This window comes from Nansenia antarctica (genome assembly GCF_963989245.1).
Source record: "Nansenia antarctica genome assembly, chromosome: 3".
Lineage (NCBI taxonomy): Eukaryota > Metazoa > Chordata > Actinopteri > Argentiniformes > Microstomatidae > Nansenia > Nansenia antarctica.
In genome coordinates, this window is record NC_137688.1 from 78456422 (window position 1) to 78483970 (window position 27549).

The 27549-nt window shown below is 43.8% G+C and overlaps 1 protein-coding gene across 1 annotated transcript; it reads left to right on the forward strand.

Annotated features, from left to right (window-relative positions):
- Positions 1 to 12880: 12880 nt before the first annotated feature.
- On the forward strand, positions 12881 to 19299 carry LOC308154445 (myb-related protein A-like; the record flags this gene model as incomplete). Its single annotated transcript, XM_080527605.1, has 11 exons — positions 12881 to 12930; positions 13405 to 13498; positions 14174 to 14245; positions 14658 to 14750; positions 15173 to 15393; positions 15579 to 15819; positions 16086 to 16160; positions 16868 to 17095; positions 18209 to 18517; positions 18797 to 18927; positions 19164 to 19299. The coding sequence occupies 11 exons, from the start codon at positions 12881 to 12883 to the stop codon at positions 19297 to 19299; spliced, it is 1650 nt and encodes a 549-aa protein (XP_080383731.1).
- Between the last annotated feature and the right edge of the window lie 8250 nt (positions 19300 to 27549).

Genomic DNA, 27549 nt, shown 5'->3' on the forward strand with positions numbered 1-27549 from the left:
ATTCCATGCATTACAATGAGCCCGTCCTCTCCGCCTACCTCCACCAGCCTGCCCTGTGTGACACAGTTCACAGGCAAACTGTCTTTTAATAAATAAACAGCTGCATAATATTATATTATACAGAAACACTAGCAACTAATATCTGTTAGTTGTCTGTTTGACTGTCATAAAGCTTGGAAATATTAAGTTGTCGTCCTAGGCTGGTTATTTGTTCACAATCTGCGCATGCGTGTGTGTGTGTGTAATGTAGAAGACTCCGACTCACGTTCTACCATTTTCTTTACATTCCTCTCCTCCGACAGAGAAGGTCCGACATCCAGTGTCAGCAACGGTGGCAGAATGTTCTGAACCCAGAGCTGGTGAAGGGACCGTGGACCAAGGAAGAGGACCAGAGGGTGAAGACACACATCAACATCGACTTTCTTTCACTCTTCACGTCTGTCTACTCAATGTTCATCAGTCACATACTACTCAAGGGCGGGTTTCCCCCGGACACACTAACGTTCTTTTTAAACCAAGTCTAGGACTAGAATCACCCTTCCGATGGAGAACTCTCCCATAGATACAGCAATGAAATTATTCTGAAGATGCTTGTTTTTAAGCAGGCGTAGGCATAGGCCTGTGGAGGCTGGTGGAGGTAGAAATCGGGAGAACCGTCTCACGTGTTTGATACCGTGCCTCCTTCCATCCCATGCATTACGACGAGCCCATCCTCCGACTTGTACCTCCACCAGCCTCCCCCCTGGTATAGGCTTAATCTAGGCCCAGATCAAACAAAAACAGCCCCGTTAACCTTTGTGTTCTCCTCCACTCCCAGGTCACCAAGTTGGTCCAGAAGTACGGCCCCAGGAGCTGGTCCGTCATTGCCAAACACCTCCACGGGCGGATCGGCAAGCAGTGTAGGGAGCGCTGGCACAACCACCTGAACCCCGAGGTGAAGAAATCCTGCTGGACCTACTACGAGGACATGATCATCTACAAAGCCCACAAACGGCTCGGGAACCGCTGGGCGGAGATCTCCAAGCTGCTGTCTGGCAGGTAGTGGCAGGGTTCAGGTTTACACCAGGTAGGGGCAGGGTTCAGGTAGGGGCAGGGTTCAGGTTTACACCAGGTAGGGGCAGGGTTCAGGTAGGGGCAGGGTTCAGATAGGGGCAGGGTTCAGGTTTACACCTGTGTGTGTGTGTGTGTGTGTGTGTGTGTGTGTGTGTGTGTGCGCGCGCCTCTGTCACAGGACCGACAACTCCATAAAGAACCACTGGAACTCCACCATGCGGAGGAAGGTGGAGACCGAGGGCTACCTGCAGGAAGGCCCCTTCTCCCGCGCCTACAGGGGCAAGGCACCAATCAGGAGGAAGACCAAGCCTATCTCCCCTACGGGCCTCCTGCACAGCAGCCACAACCACAACCATAACCACAACCACAACCACTACCTCATGACCCAACCCACAAAGGTGATCACTGATCAGGGGTAGAGGTAGAAGTCTGAGGACGGGCTCATTACCCACTTGAACGGAACCGCTGCTCACACATCAGTGCTATTTATCAGTCGGCACAAAATAAATGGACATATAGAAGAAAATGTAATGAATAAAATCGAGGTTCAGTTCAACATCGAAGATGAAAGGACAGGATTTTGCTTTGTTTTCTCAGTTGAATGTCAGACTGTCTGTTTTTCATGTGACTCATGCTTTTGTGTTGTAAATGTGTGTTGTGATAGATTTCAGGATACCCGCTCGGCCTGTTGGACGACCAGTATGTTGACAGTGACCCTGAGACATCTGTCTTTGACCTGGTCAGTGTTCCTTCACTTTTTCCTGCTCTCTCTCTCTATCACTCTCTCGCTATCGTGTTTTTCTTTTTCTCGCTCTCTCTGTCATTCGATCTCGCTCTCTCTCTATTACTGTCTTATCTCTCTATCTGTCTCTCACTCTTTATCTCTTTTGTTCTTTCTTTCTCTCTATCGGTCTCTCTCACTTGCTCTCTCTCTCTCTCACACACACACCCCTTGCACTACTCTCTCCCCCCCATGTTCCCTCTCTAAAACTCCCTCAGTTCATCTCCACCATGCACACATGATCACATGACCACAACCACACCAGAGGGCCTCCATGTAGAGGAGCTGCTCTGTGGCCCAGCCGCATGTGAAAGAGAGTGTTTGTTTAATGGGTTGTTTTTCTTTTTCCTCTGCTCTGTATGTCTATGTCTCTCTCTCTCTCTCTCTCTCTCTCTCTCTCTCTCTCTCTCTCTCTCTCTCTCTCTCTCTCTCACACACACACACACTCTCGCTCTCTTTCACTCCCTGGCCCTCTTAGCTGCCCCTCACCCTCCTGCTGTCCCGTTGTCTACCTTTCCCCAAAGTCAAAACGATGTCATCCTTCCTCCCCCTCCTCTCTCCCCCTCTCTCTCTCTTTCCATCCCTCCCCTCCGTTCCCCCTTCCCTCCCTGTCTCTCCCCCAGCCTATGGAGGGCTGCTGCAGTTGGTCCAGCAGCCTGACGGAGGAGGCTGTGAGCCTGGTCAACTCCACCCTGAGCTGCCTGGGGGACCAGAGTCTGGAGGTCCACCTGGGAGGCTCTGTCTACACACCCGTCTACCCCAGCAGGTACCTGGAGGCGGAGGCCAGCGCTGTGCTCTCCTCCCTGCAGACCATCCCGGGGTTCGCTGAAACCCTGGAGCTCATCGACTCGGTCAGTCCTCGTCCTCTTTCTCCTCCTTCTTCTTCTCCTCCTCCTCCACTTCCTTCTTCTTCTCCTCTTCCTCTTTTTCCTCGTCCTCCTCTTCCTGTTCCCATTCTTTCTCCTCTCCTTCTCTTCCTCAGCCATCATCTCCTCCTCCTCCCACACTTCTGTAGATCTGATATGATTGGATAGGCATAAACAAAATGGTAGTAGCTTCCACAATTTATGTTTGCCAGAGACTTTTGGCTATATTTTGTTGATAGCAAAGCATAATACATAATATAGCAATTACATAATATTGATAATCTGAGTCCAATGTAATTATCACTGTGTGTAAAGAATTGTTGAGTCTGTACCTATTAAGGGCAAGAAAGGTCAAATAGAATTAATCGAATGAGGAATCGTTTAACACTAGAACAGTTACACTAGAACAGTTTTACCTACTAAAAGAGCCGCCTCAGGGGTCAAATGTGGCTCTTTACAATGCTCAAGCTGCTATTCACTAGTTGGCCGCTTGTAAATTAACCTGCTTCCTACACAAAAAAAGGGCTAAATAGCTTTCTATTAGCTTATCCTGATTTGATTTTGAAAATGTAAGGATACTGGGTAGTAGAACGCACATATCTAGGAAAAGTCATGAAAGGAGGGTCCTGAAATTCGATCGAGCGCAAAGATATAAACATTTGTTTTAGTCACAGGGGTCAAATGACCCCTTATGGCTGTTGACCACCGGTCATCACAAATCAATGACAACCTGACAACAGGACACAGGAAAAAGGGTGGGAGCTCTGCTTTTCATAGCATCCTAAAAACCACAGTGTTTTAAATTAGGAGCTGTTGATAAGGAGACCACCGACCACCATTCATCTTATTACATCTAAACTGATGACATCACAGTTTTGACACCAGACATTCCACAGAGCTCACAGCCATTTGTCTCCCGGGGGGATGGTAAACTTAAGAAGATTGGGGCAGAATTGAAATCGTCCCACTTCAATCCTGTCAGATCGACCCAACAGGTCCCTAGTCCCATAGGGCCACCGCTGTTCTAGACAGGGCCAGAGAGAACCAATCATACCTGTCATTGTTGTCATGGTCCCTCTCTACAGGACCCTGTAGCCTGGAGCGAGGTGGCGGAGGAAGTGACCTCGCCACTGAAACAGGAAGCTACGCCCCTGCCCTTCGGCGACATGCAGGAAGTACCCGGTTATGAGCTGTGTGACGACTCCGACGACAACTGTGTGACCACAACCGACCTGAGCAGGAGCTACATAGAGCTCCTGTCCTCCTTCTCCCCCTCCATGTCCAGGCTGAGCACCTCTCACTACACCCTGACGAGCAAGGGCCACAGCAGCACCTCCTTCCTGGATTACAGTGACTCGTCTCCCCAGCTGACCCCCGCCAAGACCGTGGCCTTCTCTCCTTCTCAGGTAGGACCACCTCCTCATCTGGGCTGGTCGTCTCACCTGGGGTCACCTGGGGTTAGACCACCTGGCCCAGATTAAGACCCTTAGTCCTGGATTTAGAGAGTCTTCATCAAGTCTGGGGAAAAACAATCTTGGCTTAAATCTTTAATGTTTTTGTCTTGTCTGGTGATATTTGAAGAGAAATGAAAAACAGTTTTCACCCACCCCCAAAAAAGCAAAGGTTTCTAAACTACAATGAGTGATTCCTTTCTTGTGTTAACGTTTTCTTTTGTGTGTGTGTAGTTCTTCAACGTGTGTGGAGGTGAGGACCTGAACCTGGACGACCCGGCCCTCACCTCCACCCCGGTGTGTGACCACACCACCCCCCCCCTCCACAAGGACCTCACCCCCAAATACCACAAACATAATGCAGGGTGAGTGTATTCAACAAACCAACCAACCAACCAACCAACCAATCCATCAACCAATAAATGAATGTATTTGTATAACACATGTTGTACACGATTGCAAATACACTGTCTAACAAAGCTGTACTAAACCAGGGAAGTTCTATTTTGATGAACTATGAACTATTATATGAAATATTTTAAACATGACAAGTGTACGTACTTGCACGTATGTGTGCGTGTGTTCTGTCCATGTTGTGAAGGTTCCAGACCTCCAAGGTCAAGAAAGCCATCATGCTTCCCACACCACAGACCCCCACACCCTTCAAGACCACCACTGCCACTCAGGAGAAGATGCACGGCCCGATGAAACTGATGGTGCGTTCATATTCTACCTGAATAACCACTAAATGTCCTTAGATTAGTGGTTTCTTATGGTTATTGATATGGTTGTCTTCCTCTTGTCTGTTTGTTTTTTTGTTTGTGTGTGTGTGTGTGTGTGTGTGCGCGTGTGCATGTGTGTTTGTGTGCGTGTGTGTGTGTGTGTGTGTGTGTGTGTTTGTGTGTGCGCGTGTGCGCGTGTGCGTGTGTGCGTGTGTGTGTGTGTGTGTGTGTGTGTGTGTGTGTGTGTGTGTGTGTGTCCGGTGCAGCGGGTGGGCTACCTGGAGGAAGATTTTAAGAAGGTGTCGATAGAGGAGACTGGAGTGGAGGTGCTGATACATGTAGATTCACACAATGACTTCTACTCCTGGACACAAGAGGTAAGCATCTTTCTCTGTACATTAAGTAATGTAGTAATAGCTGTGTGTAATATCCAGCCCTCTGATTGGCGGTTAAATACAGCCCTTTGATTGGCTACAATATCCAGCCCTCTGACTGGTTGTTATATACAGACAACAATCCCGGGACCACCATCCCATCAGAGCTGCACCTGGACCTGGACCCAGCACGCAGCAGCAGCAGCAGCAGCAGCAGCAGCAGCAGCCAGGCTGTGAGTGGAGGCTGGTGGAGGGAGAAATCAGAGGACGGGGCTCATTGTCGGCTCATGCATGGGACGGAACGAGAAATGGTATCAAACACATTCTGATTCCGTTCCATGCATTACAATGAGCCTGGCCTCCGATTGTCTACCTCCTCCAGACATTTCATAATCACAGAAAAAAATGCTGCTTTCTTCATGAACTTTATTAATTTGCGACCCCAGAATGTTCGCTGCTTCAAGGGTTTTGGTAGATCTAGAAGAGGGGAAGCTTCGTAATAGAATTGAAGACGTCATGCAGTATAATAGACGTGGCTGAATCACAGGTTGTATTTCTCTGCCTTGCTGACTTTGAAGGACTGGTTGTCTTCCTCTGCTCCGTTAAAGCTCAAATGCTTTATTCCCCCCCCGGTGTCAGTCCTTGCTCCAAACAAAGTATACTTATGTACAGATCTTCTTGATCAGATGAAAAGAAAATGCCACAGGGTGTCCACATTAATTATAATGCCATGTTGAAAGGGGAAAAAAAAGTCTGATTATTTGACTGGTTGTTTTTTCTGGTTTATGATGATGATGATGATGATGTTCTTGTTGTTGTTGTTGTTGTTGTTGTGTACAGGTGAGTGTTGAGTGGAAGGCGGTGATGTTTGGGAAGACGGACGACCAGCTGAGCATGACAGAGCAGGCCAGGAAGTACCTCACTAACGAAGTTACACATAACATCTGAATGAAATGTTTTAGAATGAAAGTTTTTAGATTTAAAAAAAATAATAAAATAATAATAACATTTTAATAATTAAAATTGTAATAATAAAATTTTAATGCGGTTTAAAATAATAATAACATTTTAATAAATAAAATAATAATATTTTTTTAATAATAAAATTTTAATGCGGTTTAAAATGTGGATGATAATTTTCATGTGGATGATCATATTGTGTTTTGTTGAATTATTTCTTATTAGTTTTAGCCCGGTTACCATATCTAGGTTTTTAGGGAAGTAGTTAAATGCTGTAAAAATACTCTGAAAAAAAAAAACTTTTGTTTTTCATTATATATTTCCATTTTATATGGCATAAGAATACTATGCATTGTATTGCATATCCAATCTCAGTCTGCCAACTCCTGCACGTGTACCTCAATTTCAACAATAAAATCCTGTTGTTCACCTTGTTTGTGAAGAGATTTACTTAATCATCGAATTATATACATTTATACAACAGTTAGTTCCGACCAAGTCATTTGATTGGACAAGAGGCATTCCATGACTGCTGATATACAGTATAACAGCACTGGGACTTTTAACTATATGTATCACTCCGCCGCACAGATGTTCTACTAAATGACCGTTAATTAGACTACATGTTTGTGTTCAGGTTACTTGGCAACAGTCCATGAAGTTCAGTTGCAGAACTATTTTTTGTTTATTTTTATGATTAAATAAAAATAAACCTACGACCGAATCACAGCCGTGCTGATATTCAGTATAACACACTCCCTCTCGTGAGATATTGCTTAATTGTCTCACTTGAGGACTCATGAGTCAGTTCAATAAATTCAGTTAAACAGACATTTAGGAGGGAAGGAGGAGGGTATTGGTTTCACAATGGCAGTTATTTTATTAAAGTGTCACATCACTCCCGTGGAAGTCTGTTTGGTGTGACTAGTGATAATTGGGGTTGAGACTAAAGGGACCTTCCTGCTTCCTCCATCACCCAGCCTGATCATAACCCACCAGTTCATCCTTGCTGTGATCAATCATAATGAGTAAGAATTGAAGGAACATCAAGAGTTGGACTATGAATGGGACAGCCCTGAGCACTCCCAATCAATGTCATTGATCTGGATTCCCTGAAAATTAGAGAAAATGTTTGTAGTGTGTAGATTGAGAATCATATCTGCAAGGAAGATAATATGGTTGCTATAACTCACTGCCACATCTTGGTCCGATGTGTCTGGCTCTCTGAAGGGGCACTACATCATCCCGAGCTCCCACAGCTGGTTGGGAGTAAGGTAGTTTTCCGTTCTGATGGAATGATTATTCCAGCCAGCAGAAAACTTTGTCAGATCACCCTCGAGTCTAGGGAGGAAGGTGTAATGAACACAGAAGAGGTGAAGACTATCCGAGATGTCAAGGGATCCATCTTCTTCTAGGCTGTGTAGGACATCGCAGTAAATGTGCATAACCCCTGTCCAAACGTCCCTCCATAGGCGTTGAATTCTACAAATACAAACATTTCACATTGCTTAATCAAACTGTAAAAGAATAGCCAAACAGTAGTTGAACTGTAGGCCATGTCACAATGAAGGGCACACCAATCATAATAATAACATGTAACTTACTGCATGTAACTTTGATTATCATTATTGCAAATGGGTTATCCATATAAACAATCCACAATAATGTACTCAAATACTGGATAATTTCCTCACACGGGGGTCATGAAAATGCAGCATTGAATGCATCCTGGCATCGCTCCCCCTGACATCCGCAGAGCAGTCATCACAAAAGCTTCCTGGACTGTATATTTGCACATTAAGAAATATATGACAGAAATTAAAATATCTATGGAGTTCAATTCATGGTGTGACCTACAGCTGTGATGCCAACACTTTTTCAAGGCTTGACAGACTATCAGTCTCTGAATGAATGAATGATGAATTTAATTACAATATTTCCACTATGTCCTTCATGAGTAGGAAACTGACCTTCCTAGAGAAGCCATCAATGCCACCGAATATCACCATGTTATATCTGGTGGGAAAAATTAAATGTCAGAGTGGAGTACATGCTTCTAACTGATATATTGTACTCTTGCATCCTCCTGTATAGGGTACGTCTTGAGACTCCAATAATGCGTGCGACAGATGTAGCAGGTAGCCCCAACTGAAAAACACTTTGTAGGTGGTCCTCTGTGACCTGGAGCCTAAAACGTCCATGGTGACCCACCATCCTCATCAGGGAGTTATAAGGGGGAGGTTGGTTCCTCATCTCAAACAAGGTGCTCAGGTCTTCAAAAGCTTCACGGACCTCATTAGGCAGACCTACATTCTCCAAGGCACTTATGAGGGTCCTCTCTTGGGTCACTATGTATTCCAAATAATCCAGATCAGGAGGGTTGTTGTTGAGGGCCCATTGGAGTCGTTCTTTTAGTCTATCTAAACACTCCTGAAGGACAATGTTCTGAAAAACAAATGTAGTTTTGAGATAATATTCTTTTGTTAAACACTGAATATATATATATATATATATATATATATATATATATTACCGATTTCAGGAACCTGAACGCCCAAGTTTGGATCACTGACGACAAGACCGCTGCTTTCCCAATCTATTTGAGGAATGTTCAGAGCCTGTAAGAACAAATCAATTCAGCATTAACAAATGAAATGTTTAATGAATGAATGAACCAAAAAACCAGGTCAGAGTTATCTTAGACATGCCCACCACATCACACTCTTCAGAATGGTACTGCTGCCCCAGGTGCCACAGCTGATTGGGAGAGAGATTGCCCTCTGTTGAAAGGGGATGATCATCCCAGCCATCTCGGAACATGTTCAGGTGTTCTTGGACACGTGGTATGAACGAATAGTGACAGCAAAAGATGTGCAGGCCACTGGACAGATCGAGATGACCATCCTCTTCCAGCTGATGTAGGGCATGGTAGAAGTGGGTGGTGACTGCGGTGAAAACATCACGCCACAAGCGTTCAATCCTGTTTCAAGGAAGAATATGACAAATATTTAGATATGATCTGTATTTAAAAAACTGAACATGAATGTGAGGTGGGCTGTGTTCATATTATTATAGTTTGAGTTGCAGAGGTAGGAAAACAAGTTGTATTCTTCAGATGATTGTACATGAAACACTTTGATTTTGAATTGATTCCCTTGAGCATTAGGGCATGATCACTTCATGATCACAATCTACATTTCAGTTTAAACAAATGTAATTAACTAAACAAATGTTGGGGCTACCCTTTTGCTTATGTTGGGATCTCAGAAATATCCTCTCTAAAATGTATATTTTACCTCTGATTGTGAACGCTTTTGCCAGCAATGAAGCTATTTCTCCCTGTTCCACGGACAGAGAACATTAGGCACGCCACACCCACGTTCTCAACTCCATGATCTCCTCGGACCCTGAAAAAATACAACTTAGTGAGCATGATCATGTTAAGTAAATAGTGTTTTTTGTTTAGTTTTTTCTTGTTTTTGTTTTGTTTTTTCTTGTTTTTGTTTTGTTTTTTCTTGTTATAACTATTTCTTTTTTCACATGTTCGAAATAAAGCTGTCATTCATTCATTCATTTCATTACATGCCCCGCATACAGTTCAGTTAGATATGTTTCATCTCAACACATGACGGTCCTCTGCTAAATAGGCTACTTTTTTAAACGTGAAATGCAGAGGACACTTTTTACCTCAGTGGAAATCCAAATTTCTCAACTGCCTCTTCAAAGAAAGACAATGTCGTAGAAGCCAAGTTGTTATTGGCCACACCAAGATACATTATCTATTAAGAACACACAGTGGGAGATTGGCTCTCATTAGGACTCACAAACATGTAACCAAGTGTACTTAGACCTTAAATATTGTCCTATTTCAGAATCCTCTCCCCACACTTCACTAATAATTTTGAAGAGTTAGAGACAAATCGATATATATCCAATACCTTCCTGGAGAAGCCGTCGATTCCTCCACATATCACAATGTTATACCTAGAACATTTTATGAACACATACACAAACATTTATGAACATTTAGAAAAACAGTGAAACAATGTTTTATCTAGTAAATAATGTACACTGTTAGTGTTATCTTAACATACCGTATTAGCTTGTGGTTTGTGTCGATGTGCATCAGGGACTTTGGGCTCGGGACAGAGTAGGTCCTCCTAACCACACATCCTAACCGTGTCATTCTTGACACGATGCTGGTAGTGTCTACACGGTGCATTGATGAACGGACTCTGTCCCACTGAACCCGATGTCCCTGTGCCTTTAGCAGACCCCGCATCATTCGATACCCTGCATTTGGGTTGATTGTATGGATCTCTGACACAAGGGATCTCTGACACCAGTTCCTCATCGTTCAATGCGCTATATTGTGACCTCGCAGACAACCCCCATTCTGCCATACGCCTCTGAAGGGTCTTTCTACACACCCCAAACATCTTGGCAATGGCTGTCACTGTTAATCCCATGCCAAGAACTTGGGATGCGTACTCCTCATCAATGATCACCCTGGGTCGTCCAGCCCTTCCCTTCTCGTGGTCAACAACCACACGTGTCTCTTGATTGCGATTGCAGACCATCTGATGTACTTGAAAAAGTGCATCATAGATGTCATGTACCTCTACCTGGCCTGACACTGCACTCAGGACCACCAGCTCCTGAGCATACAAACTCCAGGTAGTCCAAGTCCAATGGGACACGGTCGAGCCAACCTGTCAGTCTGGTTTCAAGTCTTTCAATGACCTGGTTTCGCAGTAATTCCTGAAAAATAAAATGTGAGTTAGCACTGGTTAAGCAACTGACCGCGTGTGTGGTGCTCAAACACTCTCAGACCGACAACAAGGTAACCTTAAAGAAAAGGATTTATTTTGCCACTAAATAATAATAATAATAGTGAAAAACATGGACATCCATGGACATACAAATATACATGAAACAGGGGGGGGGATAATACAAAAACTAAACCGGGTAAAATAAACAGAGGGTAGGAAGGGAGGGAGAAGGCTGCGAACGGTGTCACAATAAAACCACAGCCCTATGCTTCCCTACACCTCTAATCTAGCATATCTACTGGAGTACAGAACTGCTAACTAATCTACCCGGAACCTAAACCTAACTGCTACAAAGGATGAGTGACATCCGCTCGTTCTTACCTAGTGTTTTTAACAAACAGTTACCTACATGATGTGATGTAAACCCCAGGGTATCTTACCTAGCCCTCTCCCAGGATAAGGCAACCGGGGACCATAGGTAACCAAACAACACTAGACAGACAAATGTAGCAACCAACTAATATACTAACAAAACAGAATGAAACAGAATAAATTACTCAAAATAGAAGGAAACAAATGAAACAAACATAACCTCACCCCTCTTCCCTCTAACCTACACAAGTAACAAACAGCCACATATATAGGGAACAGGTAGACAGGTGATTGGTTGACAGGACAGGAACACAGGTGGACTTGATGATGGATGATTAACAGGGAGACAATCAAGGGATCACGAACACCTGGGAGAGAGACTAATATACTAACAAAACAGAATGAAACAGAATAAATTACTCAAAATAGAAGGAAACAAATGAAACAAACATAACCTCACCCCTCTTCCCTCTAACCTACACAAGGACCCCAATTGAAATAAGCCAGTGGCTTTCTTGGGTTTTTATCCTGTTAGTTGACCTTGTATGTAATATGTACTTTCATGTACCTACTTCTGCAAATCTTCTAATAAAGTTTTCAATCAATCAATCAAGAGAGAGAGAGAGAGACACAGACACAAACACAAAGCAAAAACAGACAGGGACGTAACAGTTAGCCTATTTGCTTTGCATGAAAAAATAATAGCAATCTGCTTTCACACAGCCATAGAATCTGAAAAGTTTTAAGGAGAGTGGACGCCGAGTTTGTCTATGCTGCCATGTTACCGGTGGTGGGCGGAGTCAGTCGAGTAGCCTATTTCAAAAGCTTTAATCTGGATCGGAATGACCCGGATTCTGTTTTGCTAGGATCAGATCATATGTTTGATCTGATTTTGAGTAGTATGGGAAATCAGCGATCATCTAGAATTTTTTTTTTATGTACTGGGCCCAGGTGATAAGCCAAAAACGGTCTGTCTGACTGGACCGTTTCTCTTGGGCAGGTAGGGCCATACAACGAAAGACCACCGGGTGGCAGCATACGTTTGGAGCAACAGATACTGTACTTCTGAGAATGACCTGAGGGGACGGGCGCGTGAAGCAGCGGGAAAGGGTGTGAGGGGACGGGCGCGTGAAGCAGCGGGCGGGACAAAAACGGAGCAGCTGTCAGGAGATGGAAGGTGGTCTGTAATGTACATACAGATTCATACATAAACTACAGAATTACAGTGTTTGATCGCATGCTAGTCATCGTGTAAAACCCACATGAATTACTATTCATATTACAGCTGTCATTTCATTTACTCACAAAGTAGTTTTGTTGACTTCAGCTCGCTAGCTAGTTGCTAGTAGCCAGCTAGCTTGACAACTTGCTAGCAGCAGAAGCTCATTTTTCGTTTTTCTTTTTTGTTCACGTTTTTCTTTTTTGTTTCTTAGCTAGTCAGTAGTTACTAGTCAGTAGTTACTAGTCAGTAGTTACTAGTCAGTAGTTACTAGTCAGTAGTTACTAGTCAGTGAATTGGAGGGACCATCATGACCACCATGTCCACTGGCAGCAAGACCAGAGCTCGTAGTAGGGCTAGGTAAGTTTGCAAGACAATCAGTGACACATCAACATTTCCCCAGGAACTTGGCTAGATATGGTAAAGAAGAAGAACTAGTGAAAGGCTACTCCAGTCTGTTCAGCTTGACATAATAGCTCTAAAGCAGGCAGCATTGCATGGTAGATGGTCAAGGCCAATGAATGTATCAACTAGATGTGTCACCAATAGGTTAGGATGTCTCTACTCCCTCTCCCCCCTCTCCTCTTGATCTCCTTTCAGCATTGTTGCTTGGCAACAGACATCCTGGGATGGGAGCTTGGGTAGGGCTTTGACAGTTTCCGAATTGTCAGACCAAAAGGGTTGTTTGTTATACTAAAACATAGAATTTCTGCTTAAAATTGTATACATTAGTCCTCTTGAAAAATGTTCCCTCATTATTGTTTAACTTGGGCTATTGGATATAACAGTTATTAACATTAATTAACCATACAACTCTTGGTCTTGATTTTTCAGTGGAACCATAGACCATACACTGTGCAAGGGCAAGGAATGCATGGAGTTAAAATTTCACAAAACATTGCAGAAAGTGAAGTGGTCCAGGAAAGAGGTAATGTTTTACCCCATAGAGTTGATTTATGTTGTAACCTTTTCTTGATATTCAGTTCAGGGTAGGAAAATAAGCTCATACTTTTTAAAAATGTATTGAATATTTATTTTAATAGAGAGTCCCATTGAGACCAGGGTCTCTCTTACAAGGGAGCCCTGCATAAGCATAATTTACAGTGACATATATACACAATTCCAACATTATAAAACACAGGGAAACATTTTCAACAGAGATCAGCATTTAATGAAAAGTTAATACAGTGACACATGTCCCAGAGCTGGTTATCTCGAACCAGAGGAAGGTTGGGATCAGTTAGGGGTTTATGCTACATTCAAGTACTCCTCAAAAATTGGTAATTTGAGCATTTTCAACTCAGAAACCTGTGAACCTTCCCATATTTGGCACTAATCTCAGAATTAGTCAACAGAGAGCTCTATGCGAAATCCAATGCTAAGTCTTGGTGGGAAGCTCAGAGTTTCAGAGGAGCATTTGAATGCACCATGGACATGGAATGGAACTGAATGTGTTTGACACACGTGTTTGCTACCATTCCTTATTCCATTTCATGCATTACAATGAGCCCGTCCTCCGATTTCTACCTCCACCAACCTCCACTGTAGTCTTCCTACGCATTTCTCTGGTTCAGAGTATCTGTATTCATCTCTTGATTTCAAGGATGAGAAGCTGAAGAGGCTGGTGGAGCAGGATGAAGACTATGACTGGAGTCTTATTGCAGATACATTCAAGGTAAACAAACATTGTGTAACACCAGTGGAGGCTTGTGGAGGTAGAAATCAGAGGACAGGCTCATAGTAATACATGGAATGGAATGAGGAAAGGTATCAAACACAACATTCCATGCATTACAATGAGCCCGTCCTCTCCGCCTACCTCCACCAGCCTGCCCTGTGTGACACAGTTCACAGGCAAACTGTCTTTTAATAAATAAACAGCTGCATAATATTATATTATACAGAAACACTAGCAACTAATATCTGTTAGTTGTCTGTTTGACTGTCATAAAGCTTGGAAATATTAAGTTGTCGTCCTAGGCTGGTTATTTGTTCACAATCTGCGCATGCGTGTGTGTGTGTGTGTGTAATGCAGAAGACTCCGACTCACGTTCTACCATTTTCTTTACATTCCTCTCCTCCGACAGAGAAGGTCCGACATCCAGTGTCAGCAACGGTGGCAGAATGTTCTGAACCCAGAGCTGGTGAAGGGACCGTGGACCAAGGAAGAGGACCAGAGGGTGAAGACACACATCAACATCGACTTTCTTTCACTCTTCACGTCTGTCTACTCAATGTTCATCAGTCACATACGACTCAAGGGCGGGTTTCCCCCGGACACACTAACGTTCTTTTTAAACCAAGTCTAGGACTAGAATCACCCTTCCGATGGAGAACTCTCCCATAGTTACAGCAATGAAATTATTCTGAAGATGCTTGTTTTTAAGCAGGCGTAGGCATAGGCCCGTGGAGGCTGGTGGAGGTAGAAATCGGGAGAACCGTCTCACGTGTTTGATACCGTGCCTCCTTCCATCCCATGCATTACGACGAGCCCATCCTCCGACTTGTACCTCCACCAGCCTCCCCCCTGGTATAGGCTTAATCTAGGCCCAGATCAAACAAAAACAGCCCCGTTAACCTTTGTGTTCTCCTCCACTCCCAGGTCACCGAGTTGGTCCAGAAGTACGGCCCCAAGCGCTGGTCCGTCATTGCCAAACACCTCCACGGGCGGATCGGCAAGCAGTGTAGGGAGCGCTGGCACAACCACCTGAACCCCGAGGTGAAGAAATCCTGCTGGACCCACGACGAGGACATGATCATCTACGAAGCCCACAAACGGCTCGGGAACCGCTGGGCGGAGATCTCCAAGCTGCTGTCTGGCAGGTAGTGGCAGGGTTCAGGTTTACACCAGGTAGGGGCAGGGTTCAGGTAGGGGCAGGGTTCAGGTTTACACCAGGTAGGGGCAGGGTTCAGGTAGGGGCAGGGTTCAGATAGGGGCAGGGTTCAGGTTTACACCTGTGTGTGTGTGTGTGTGTGTGTGTGTGTGTGTGCGCGCGCCTCTGTCACAGGACCGACAACTCCATAAAGAACCACTGGAACTCCACCATGCGGAGGAAGGTGGAGACCGAGGGCTACCTGCAGGAAGGCCCCCCCTCCCGCGCCTACAGGGGCAAGGCACCAATCAGGAGGAAGACCAAGCCTATCTCCCCTAGGGGCCTCCTGCACAGCCTCCTGCACCTCCTGCACAGCAGCCACAACCACAACCATAACCACAACCACAACCACTACCTCATGACCCAACCCACAAAGGTGATCACTGATCAGGGGTAGAGGTAGAAGTCTGAGGACGGGCTCATTACCCACTTGAACGGAACCGCTGCTCACACATCAGTGCTATTTATCAGTCGGCACAAAATAAATGGACATATAGAAGAAAATGTAATGAATAAAATCGAGGTTCAGTTCAACATCGAAGATGAAAGGACAGGATTTTGCTTTGTTTTCTCAGTTGAATGTCAGACTGTCTGTTTTTCATGTGACTCATGCTTTTGTGTTGTAAATGTGTGTTGTGATAGATTTCAGGATACCCGCTCGGCCTGTTGGACGACCAGTATGTGGACAGTGACCCTGAGACATCTGTCTTTGACCTGGTCAGTGTTCCTTCACTTTTTCCTGCTCTCTCTCTCTATCACTCTCTCGCTATCGTGTTTTTCTTTTTCTCGCTCTCTCTGTCATTCGATCTCGCTCTCTCTCTATTACTGTCTTATCTCTCTATCTGTCTCTCACTCTTTATCTCTTTTGTTCTTTCTTTCTCTCTATCGGTCTCTCTCACTTGCTCTCTCTCTCTCTCACACACACACCCCTTGCACTACTCTCTCCCCCCCATGTTCCCTCTCTAAAACTCCCTCAGTTCATCTCCACCATGCACACATGATCACATGACCACAACCACACCAGAGGGCCTCCATGTAGAGGAGCTGCTCTGTGGCCCAGCCGCATGTGAAAGAGAGTGTTTGTTTAATGGGTTGTTTTTCTTTTTCCTCTGCTCTGTATGTCTATGTCTCTCTCTCTCTCTCTCTCTCTCTCTCTCTCTCTCTCTCTCTCTCTCTCTCTCTCTCTCTCTCTCTCTCTCTCTCTCTCTCTCTCTCTCTCTCTCTCTCTCTCACACACACACACACACTCTCGCTCTCTTTCACTCCCTGGCCCTCTTAGCTGCCCCTCACCCTCCTGCTGTCCCGTTGTCTACCTTTCCCCAAAGTCAAAACGATGTCATCCTTCCTCCCCCTCCTCTCTCCCCCTCTCTCTCTCTTTCCATCCCTCCCCTCCGTTCCCCCTTCCCTCCCTGTCTCTCCCCCAGCCTATGGAGGGCTGCTGCAGTTGGTCCAGCAGCCTGACGGAGGAGGTTGTGAGCCTGGTCAACTCCACCCTGAGCTGCCTGGGGGACCAGAGTCTGGAGGTCCACCTGGGAGGCTCTGTCTACACACCCGTCTACCCCAGCAGGTACCTGGAGGCGGAGGCCAGCGCTGTGCTCTCCTCCCTGCAGACCATCCCGGGGTTCGCTGAAACCCTGGAGCTCATCGACTCGGTCAGTCCTCGTCCTCTTTCTCCTCCTTCTTCTTCTCCTCCTCCTCCACTTCCTTCTTCTTCTCCTCTTCCTCTTTTTCCTCGTCCTCCTCTTCCTGTTCCCATTCTTTCTCCTCTCCTTCTCTTCCTCAGCCATCATCTCCTCCTCCTCCCACACTTCTGTAGATCTGATATGATTGGATAGGCATAAACAAAATGGTAGTAGCTTACACAATTTATGTTTGCCAGAGACTTTTGGCTATATTTTGTTGATAGCAAAGCATAATACATAATATAGCAATTACATAATATTGATAATCTGAGTCCAATGTAATTATCACTGTGTGTAAAGAATTGTTGAGTCTGTACCTATTAAGGGCAAGAAAGGTCAAATAGAATTAATCGAATGAGGAATCGTTTAACACTAGAACAGTTACACTAGAACAGTTTTACCTACTAAAAGAGCCGCCTCAGGGGTCAAATGTGGCTCTTTACAATGCTCAAGCTGCTATTCACTAGTTGGCCGCTTGTAAATTAACCTGCTTCCTACACAAAAAAAAGGGCTAAATAGCTTTCTATTAGCTTATCCTGATTTGATTTTGAAAATGTAAGGATACTGGGTAGTAGAACGCACATATCTAGGAAAAGTCATGAAAGGAGGGTCCTGAAATTCGGTCGAGCGCAAAGATATAAACATTTGTTTTAGTCACAGGGGTCAAATGACCCCTTATGGCTGTTGACCACCGGTCATCACAAATCAATGACAACCTGACAACAGGACACAGGAAAAAGGGTGGGAGCTTTTTCCCTAACCTCTGCTTTTCATAGCATCCTAAAAACCACAGTGTTTAAATTAGGAGCTGTTGATAAGGAGACCACCGACCACCATTCATCTTATTACATCTAAACTGATGACATCACAGTTTTGACACCAGACATTCCACAGAGCTCACAGCCATTTGTCTCCCGGGGGGATGGTAAACTTAAGAAGATTGGGGCAGAATTGAAATCGTCCCACTTCAATCCTGTCAGATCGACCCAACAGGTCCCTAGTCCCATAGGGCCACCGCTGTTCTAGACAGGGCCAGAGAGAACCAATCATACCTGTCATTGTTGTCATGGTCCCTCTCTACAGGACCCTGTAGCCTGGAGCGAGGTGGCGGAGGAAGTGACCTCGCCACTGAAACAGGAAGCTACGCCCCTGCCCTTCGGCGACATGCAGGAAGTACCCGGTTATGAGCTGTGTGACGACTCAGGCCCCGTCTCCGACCTGAGCAGGAGCTACATAGAGCTCCTGTCCTCCTTCTCCCCCTCCATGTCCAGGCTGAGCACCTCTCACTACACCCTGACGAGCAAGGGCCACAGCAGCACCTCCTTCCTGGATTACAGTGACTCGTCTCCCCAGCTGACCCCCGCCAAGACCGTGGCCTTCTCTCCTTCTCAGGTAGGACCACCTCCTCATCTGGGCTGGTCGTCTCACCTGGGGTCACCTGGGGTTAGACCACCTGGCCCAGATTAAGACCCTTAGTCCTGGATTTAGAGAGTCTTCATCAAGTCTGGGGAAAAACAATCTTGGCTTAAATCTTTAATGTTTTTGTCTTGTCTGGTGATATTTGAAGAGAAATGAAAAACAGTTTTCACCCACCCCAAAAAAAGCAAAGGTTTCTAAACTACAATGAGTGATTCCTTTCTTGTGTTAACGTTTTCTTTTGTGTGTGTGTAGTTCTTCAACGTGTGTGGAGGTGAGGACCTGAACCTGGACGACCCGGCCCTCACCTCCACCCCGGTGTGTGACCACACCACCCCCCCCCTCCACAAGGACCTCACCCCCAAATACCACAAACATAATGCAGGGTGAGTGTATTCAACAAACCAACCAACCAACCAACCAACCAATCCATCAACCAATAAATGAATGTATTTGTATAACACATGTTGTACACGATTGCAAATACACTGTCTAACAAAGCTGTACTAAACCAGGGAAGTTCTATTTTGATGAACTATTAACTATTATATGAAATATTTTAAACATGACAAGTGTACGTACTTGCACGTATGTGTGCGTGTGTTCTGTCCATGTTGTGAAGGTCCCAGACCTCCAAGGTCAGGAAAGCCATCATGCTTCCCACACCACAGACCCCCACACCCTTCAAGACCACCACTGCCACTCAGGAGAAGATGCACGGCCCGATGAAACTGATGGTGCGTTCATATTCTACCTGAATAACCACTAAATGTCCTTAGATTAGTGGTTTCTTATGGTTATTGATATGGTTGTCTTCCTCTTGTCTGTTTGTTTTTTTGTTTGTGTGTGTGTGTGTGTGCGTGTGTGCATGTGTGTTTGTGTGCGTGTCTGTGTGTGTGTGTGTGTGTGTGTGTGTGTGTGTTTGTGTGTGTGTGTGTGTGTGTGTGTGTGCGCGTGTGCGTGTGTGTGTGTGTGTGTGTGTGTGTGTGTCCGGTGCAGCGGGTGGGCTACCTGGAGGAAGATTTTAAGAAGGTGTTGATAGAGGAGACCGGAGTGGAGGTGCTGATACATGTAGATTCACACAATGACTTCTACTCCTGGACACAAGAGGTAGGCATCTTTATCTGTACATTAAGTAATGTAGTAATAGCTGTGTGTAATATCCAGCCCTCTGATTGGCGGTTAAATACAGCCCTTTGATTGGCTGTAATATCCAGCCCTCTGATTGGTTGTTATATACAGACAACAATCCCGGGACCACCATCCCATCAGAGCTGCACCTGGACCTGGACCCAGCACGCAGCAGCAGCAGCAGCAGCAGCAGCAGCAGCCAGGCTGTGAGTGGAGGCTGGTGGAGGGAGAAATCAGAGGACGGGGCTCATTGTCGGCTCATGCATGGGACGGAACGAGAAATGGTATCAAACACATTCTGATTCCGTTCCATGCATTACAATGAGCCTGGCCTCCGATTGTCTACCTCCTCCAGACATTTCATAATCACAGAAAAAAATGCTGCTTTCTTCATGAAGTAGACTGTTCAACTTTATTAATTTGCGACCCCAGAATGTTCGCTGTTTCAAGGGTTTTGGTAGATCTAGAAGAGGGGAAGCTTCGTAATAGAATTGAAGCCGTCATGCAGTATAATAGACGTGGCTGAATCACAGGTTGTATTTCTCTGCCTTGCTGACTTTGAAGGACTGGTTGTCTTCCTCTGCTCCGTTAAAGCTCAAATGCTTTATTCCCCCCCGGTGTCAGTCCTTGCTCCAAACAAAGTATACTTATGTACAGATCTTCTTGATCAGATGAAAAGAAAATGCCACAGGGTGTCCACATTAATTATAATGTCATGTTGAAAGGGGAAAAAAAAGTCTGATTATTTGACTGGTTGTTTTTTCTGGTTTATGATGATGATGATGATGATGATGTTGTTGTTGTTGTTGTTGTTGTTGTTGTTGTTGTTGTGTACAGGTGAGTGTTGAGTGGAAGGCGGTGATGTTTGGGAAGACGGACGACCAGCTGAGCATGACAGAGCAGGCCAGGAAGTACCTCACTAACGAAGTTACACATAATATGATGAATGATATTTAGAATGAAACTTTTTAGATTTAAAAATAATAATAAAATAATAATAAAATTTTAATAAATAAAATAATAATAACATTTTAATAATAAAATGTTAATGCGGTTTAAAATAATAATAACATTTTAATAAATACAATAATAATAACATTTTAATAATACAATTTTAATGCGGTTTAAAATGTGGATGATCATTTTCATGTGGATGATCATATTGTGTTTTGATGAATTATTTCTTATTAGTTTTAGCCCGGTTACCATATCTAGGTTTTTAGGGAAGTAGAAAAATGCTGTAAAAATACTCTGGAAAAAAAAATACTTTTGTTTTTCATTACTGTATATATTTCCATTTTATATGGCATAAGAATACTATGCATTGTATTGCATATCCAATCTCAGTCTGCCAACTCCTGCACGTGTACCTCAATTTCAACAATAAAATCCTGTTGTTCACCTTGTTTGTGAAGAGATTTACTTAATCATCGAATTATATACATTTATACAACAGTTAGTTCCGACCAAGTCATTTGATTGGACAAGAGGCATTCCATGACTGCTGATATACAGTATAACAGCACTGGGACTTTTAACTATGTGTATCACTCCGCCGCACAGATGTTCTACTAAATGACCGTTAATTAGACTACATGTTTGTGTTCAGGTTACTTGGCAACAGTCCATGAAATGAACTATTTTTTGTTTATTTTTATGATTAAATAAAAATAAACCTACGACCGAATCACAGCGGTGCTGATATTCAGTATAACACACTCCCTCTCGTGTGATATTGCTTAATTGTCTCACTTGAGGACTCATGAGTCAGTTCAATAAATTCAGTTAAACAGACATTTAGGAGGGAAGGAGGAGGGTATTGGTTTCACAATGGCAGTTATTTTATTAAGTGTCACATCACTCCCGTGGAAGTCTGTTTGGTGTGACTAGTGATAATTGGGGTTGAGACTAAAGGGACCTTCCTGCTTCCTCCATCACCCAGCCTGATCATAACCCACCAGTTCATCCTTGCTGTGATCAATCATAATGAGTAAGAATTTAAGGAACATCAAGAGTTGGACTATGAATCAGTGGCGATTCTAGAGATTTATACATGGGGTGGCAAGCAGATATTTTAGTGTGGCCATCATTTTGATAAGTGGCTATCTTAATGTCTTACATTTATGTATATTTATCATCCCTTACAGCCTGTTCTACATATAGAACTAGTGTGTGCATGTGTACAGGTTTCTCTCTCATCCAGTAAAGTATTACAAAGACATAGGTTTGTGGGAGAAAAAAACGTTTTATTATCTCTTTCATTCTGAGACAATAAACAAGGAACATGAACAATGCGCGCTGAACTTGATCGTCAGAACAAACAAGAATGAGAGGTTTCATGTCCAAGCAAGACCTTGAAAAACTCATCCATGCATTTGTTTGGTGTTTATGTTTAATGAATGAATGAACCAAAAAACCAGGTCAGAGTTATCTTAGACATGCCCACCACATCACACTCTTCAGAATGGTACTGCTGCCCCAGGTGCCACAGCTGATTGGGAGAGAGATTGCCCTCTGTTGAAAGGGGATGATCAGCCCAGCCATCTCGGAACATGTTCAGGTGTTCTTGGACACGTGGTATGAACGAATAGTGACAGCAAAAGATGTGCAGGCCACTGGACAGATCGAGATGACCATCCTCTTCCAGCTGATGTAGGGCATGGTAGAAGTGGGTGGTGACTGCGGTGAAAACATCACGCCACAAGCGTTCAATCCTGTTTCAAGGAAGAATATGACAAATATTTAGATATGATCTGTATTTAAAAAACTGAACATGAATGTGAGGTGGGCTGTGTTCATATTATTATAGTTTGAGTTGCAGAGGTAGGAAAACAAGTTGTATTCTTCAGATGATTGTACATGAAACACTTTGATTTTGAATTGATTCCCTTGAGCATTAGGGCATGATCACTTCATGATCACAATCTACATTTCAGTTTAAACAAATGTAATTAACTAAACAAATGTTGGGGCTACCCTTTTGCTTATGTTGGGATCTCAGAAATATCCTCTCTAAAATGTATATTTTACCTCTGATTGTGAACGCTTTTGCCAGCAATGAAGCTATTTCTCCCTGTTCCACGGACAGAGAACATTAGGCACGCCACACCCACGTTCTCAACTCCATGATCTCCTCGGACCCTGAAAAAATACAACTTAGTGAGCAGTACAGTGATTACTGATCATGTTAAGTAAATAGTGTTTTTTGTTTAGTTTTTTCTTGTTTTTGTTTTGTTTTTTCTTGTTTTTGTTTTGTTATAACTATTTCTTTTTTCACATGTTCGAAATAAAGCTGTCATTCATTCATTCATTCATTTCATTACATGCCCCGCATATAGTTCAGTTAGATATGTTTCATCTCAACACATGACGGTCCTCTGCTAAATAGGCTACTTTTTTAAACGTGAAATGCAGAGGACACTTTTTACCTCAGTGGAAATCCAAATTTCTCAACTGCCTCTTCAAAGAAAGACAATGTCGTAGAAGCCAAGTTGTTATTGGCCACACCAAGATACATTATCTATTAAGAACACAGTGGGAGATTGGCTCTCATTAGGACTCACAAACATGTAACCAAGTGTACTTAGACCGTAAATATTGTCCTATTTCAGAATCCTCTCCCCACACTTCACTAATAATTTTGAAGAGTTATAGAGACAAATCGATATATATCCATTATCCAATACCTTCCTGGAGAAGCCGTCGATTCCTCCACATATCACAATGTTATACCTAGAACATTTTATGAACACATACACAAACATTTATGAACATTTAGAAAAACAGTGAAACAATGTTTTATCTAGTAAATAATGTACACTGTTAGTGTTATCTTAACATACCGTATTAGCTTGTGGTTTGTGTCGATGTGCATCAGGGACTTTGGGCTCGGGACAGAGTAGGTCCTCCTAACCACACATCCTAACCGTGTCATTCTTGACACGATGCTGGTAGTGTCTACACGGTGCATTGATGAACGGACTCTGTCCCACTGAACCCGATGTCCCTGTGCCTTTAGCAGACCCCGCATCATTCGATACCCTGCATTTGGGTTGATTGTATGGATCTCTGACACAAGGGAGTCCAGTTCCTCATCGTTCAATGCGCTATATTGTGACCTCGCAGACAACCCCCATTCTGCCATACGCCTCTGAAGGGTCTTTCTACACACCCCAAACATCTTGGCAATGGCTGTCACTGTTAATCCCATGCCAAGAACTTGGGATGCGTACTCCTCATCAATGATCACCCTGGGTCATCCAGCCCTTCCCTTCTCGTGGTCAACAACCACATGTCTCTTGATTGCGATTGCAGACCATCTGATGTACTTGAAAAAGTGCATCATGTCATGTACCTCTACCTGGCCTGACACTGCACTCAGGACCACCAGCTCCTGAGAGCATACAAACTCCAGGTAGTCCAAGTCCAATGGGACACGGTCCAGCCAACCTGTCAGTCTGGTTTCAAGTCTTTCAATGACCTGGTTTCGCAGTAATTCCTGAAAAATAAAATGTGAGTTAGCACTGGTGAAGCAACTGACCGCGTGTGTGGTGCTCAAACACTCTCAGACCGACAACAAGGTAACCTTAAAGAAAAGGATTTATTTTGCCACTAAATAATAATAATAATAGTGAAAAACATGGACATCCATGGACATACAAATATACATGAAACAGGGGGGGGGGAGGATAATACAAAAACTAAACCGGGTAAAATAAACAGAGGGTAGGAAGGGAGGGAGAAGGCTGCGAACGGTGTCACAATAAAACCACAGCTTCCCTACACCTCTAATCTAGCATATCTACTGGAGTACAGAACTGCTAACTAATCTACCCGGAACCTAAACCTAACTGCTACAAAGGATGAGTGACATCCGCTCGTTCTTACCTAGTGTTTTTAACAAACAGTTACCTACATGATGTGATGTAAACCCCAGGGTATCTTACCTAGCCCTCTCCCAGGATAAGGCAACCGGGGACCATAGGTAACCAAACAACACTAGACAGACAAATGTAGCAACCAACTAATATACTAACAAAACAGAATAAATTACTCAAAATAGAAGGAAACAAATGAAACAAACATAACCTCACCCCTCTTCCCTCTAACCTACACAAGTAACAAACAGCCACATATATAGGGAACAGGTAGACAGGTGATTGGTTGACAGGACAGGAACACAGGTGGACTTGATGATGGATGATTAACAGGGAGACAATCAAGGGATCACGAACACCTGGGAGAGAGAGAGAGAGACACAGACACAAACACAAAGCAAAAACGGACAGGGACGTAACAGTTAGCCTATTTGCTTTGCATGAAAAAATAATAGCAATCTGCTTTCACACAGCCATAGAATTTGAAAAGTTTTAAGGAGAGTGGACGCCGAGTTTGTCAATGCTGCCATGTTACCGGTGGTGGGCGGAGTCAGTCGAGTAGCCTATTTCAAAAGCTTTAATCTGGATCGGAATGATCCGGATTCTGTTTTGCTAGGATCAGATCATATGTTTGATCTGATTTTGAGTAGTATGGGAAATCAGCGATCATCTAGATTTTTTTTTAATGTACTGGGCCCAGGTGATAAGCCAAAAACGGTCTGTCTGACTGGACCGTTTCTCTTGGGCAGGTAGGGCCATACAACGAAAGACCACCGGGTGGCAGCATACGTTTGGAGCAACAGATACTGTACTTCTGAGAATGACCTGGTCTCCAGCTGACCCACACCTGGAAAGGGTGTGAGGGGACGGGCGCGTGAAGCAGCGGGAAAGGGTGTGAGGGGACGGGCGCGTGAAACAGCGGGAAAGGGTGTGAGGGGACGGGCGCGTGAAGCAGCGGGCGGGACAAACACGGAGCAGCTGTCAGGAGATGGAAGGTGGTCTGTAATGTACATACAGATTCATACATAAACTACAGAATTACAGTGTTTGATCGCATGCTAGTCATCGTGTAAAACCCACATGAATGACTATTCATATTACAGCTGTCATTTCATTTACTCACAAAGTAGTTTTGTTGACTTCAGCTCGCTAGCTAGTTGCTAGTAGCCAGCTAGCTTGACAACTTGCTAGCAGCAGCAGCAGCTCATTTATATATCACGTTTTTCTTTTTTTTTCTTAGCTAGTCAGTAGTTACTAGTCAGTAGTTACTAGTCAGTAGTTACTAGTAGTTAGTAGTTACTAGTCAGTGAATTGGAGGGACCATCATGACCACCATGTCCACTGGCAGCAAGACCAGATCTCGTAGTAGGGCTAGGTAAGTTTGCAAGACAATCAGTGACACATCAACATTTCCCCAGGAACTTGGCTAGATATGGTAAAGAAGAAGAACTAGTGAAAGGCTACTCCAGTCTATTCAGCAGCTTGACATAATAGCTCTAAAGCAGGCAGCATTGCATGGTAGATGGTCAAGGCCAATGAATGTATAAACTAGATGTGTCACCAATAGGTTAGGATGTCTCTACTCCCTCTCCCCCCTCTCCTCTTGATCTCCTTTCAGCATTGTTGCTTGGCAACAGACATCCTGGGATGGGAGCTTGGGTAGGGCTTTGACAGTGTCCGAATTGTCAGACCAAAAGGGTTGTTTGTTATACTAAAACATAGAATTTCTGCTTAAAATTGTATACATTAGTCCTCTTGAAAAATGTTCCCTCATTATTGTTTAACTTGGGCTATTGGATATAACAGTTATTAACATTAATTAACCATACAACTCTTGGTCTTGATTTTTCAGTGGAACCATAGACCATACACTGTGCAAGGGCAAGGAATGCATGGAGTTAAAATATCACAAAACATTGCAGAAAGTGAAGTGGTCCAGGAAAGAGGTAATGTTTTACCCCATAGAGTTGATTTATGTTGTAACCTTTTCTTGATATTCAGTTCAGGGTAGGAAAATAAGCTCATACTTTTTAAAAATGTATTGAATATTTATTTTAATAGAGAGTCTCATTGAGACCAGGGTCTCTCTTACAAGGGAGCCCTGCATAAGCATAAGTTACAGTGACATATATACACAATTCCAACATTATAAGACACAGGGAAACATTTTCAACAGAGATCAACATTTAATGAAAAGTTAATACAGTGACACATGTCCCAGAGCTGGTTATCTCGAACCAGAGGAAGGTTGGGATCAGTTAGGGGTTTATGCTACATTCAAGTACTCCTCAAAAATTGGTAATTTGAGCATTTTCAACTCAGAAACCTGTGAACCTTTGAGATCTCTAAATTCCCATATTTGGCACTAATCTCAGAATTAGTCAACAGAGAGCTCTACGCTAAATCCAATGCTAAGTCTTGGTGGGAAGCTCAGAGTTTCAGAGGAGCATTTGAATGCACCATGGACATGGAATGGAACTGAATGTGTTTGACACACGTGTTTGCTACCATTCCTTATTCCATTTCATGCATTACAATGAGCCCGTCCTCCGATTTCTACCTCCACCAACCTCCACTGTAGTCTTCCTACGCATTTCTCTGGTTCAGAGTATCTGTATTCATCTCTTGATTTCAAGGATGAGAAGCTGAAGAGGCTGGTGGAGCAGGATGAAGACTATGACTGGAGTCTTATTGCAGATACATTCAAGGTAAACAAACATTGTGTAACACCAGTGGAGGCTTGTGGAGGTAGAAATCAGAGGACAGGCTCATAGTAATACATGGAATGGAATGAGGAAAGGTATCAAACACAACATTCCATGCATTACAATGAGCCCGTCCTCTCCGCCTACCTCCACCAGCCTGCCCTGTGTGACACAGTTCACAGGCAAACTGTCTTTTAATAAATAAACAGCTGCATAATATTATATTATACAGAAACACTAGCAACTAATATCTGTTAGTTGTCTGTTTGACTGTCATAAAGCTTGGAAATATTAA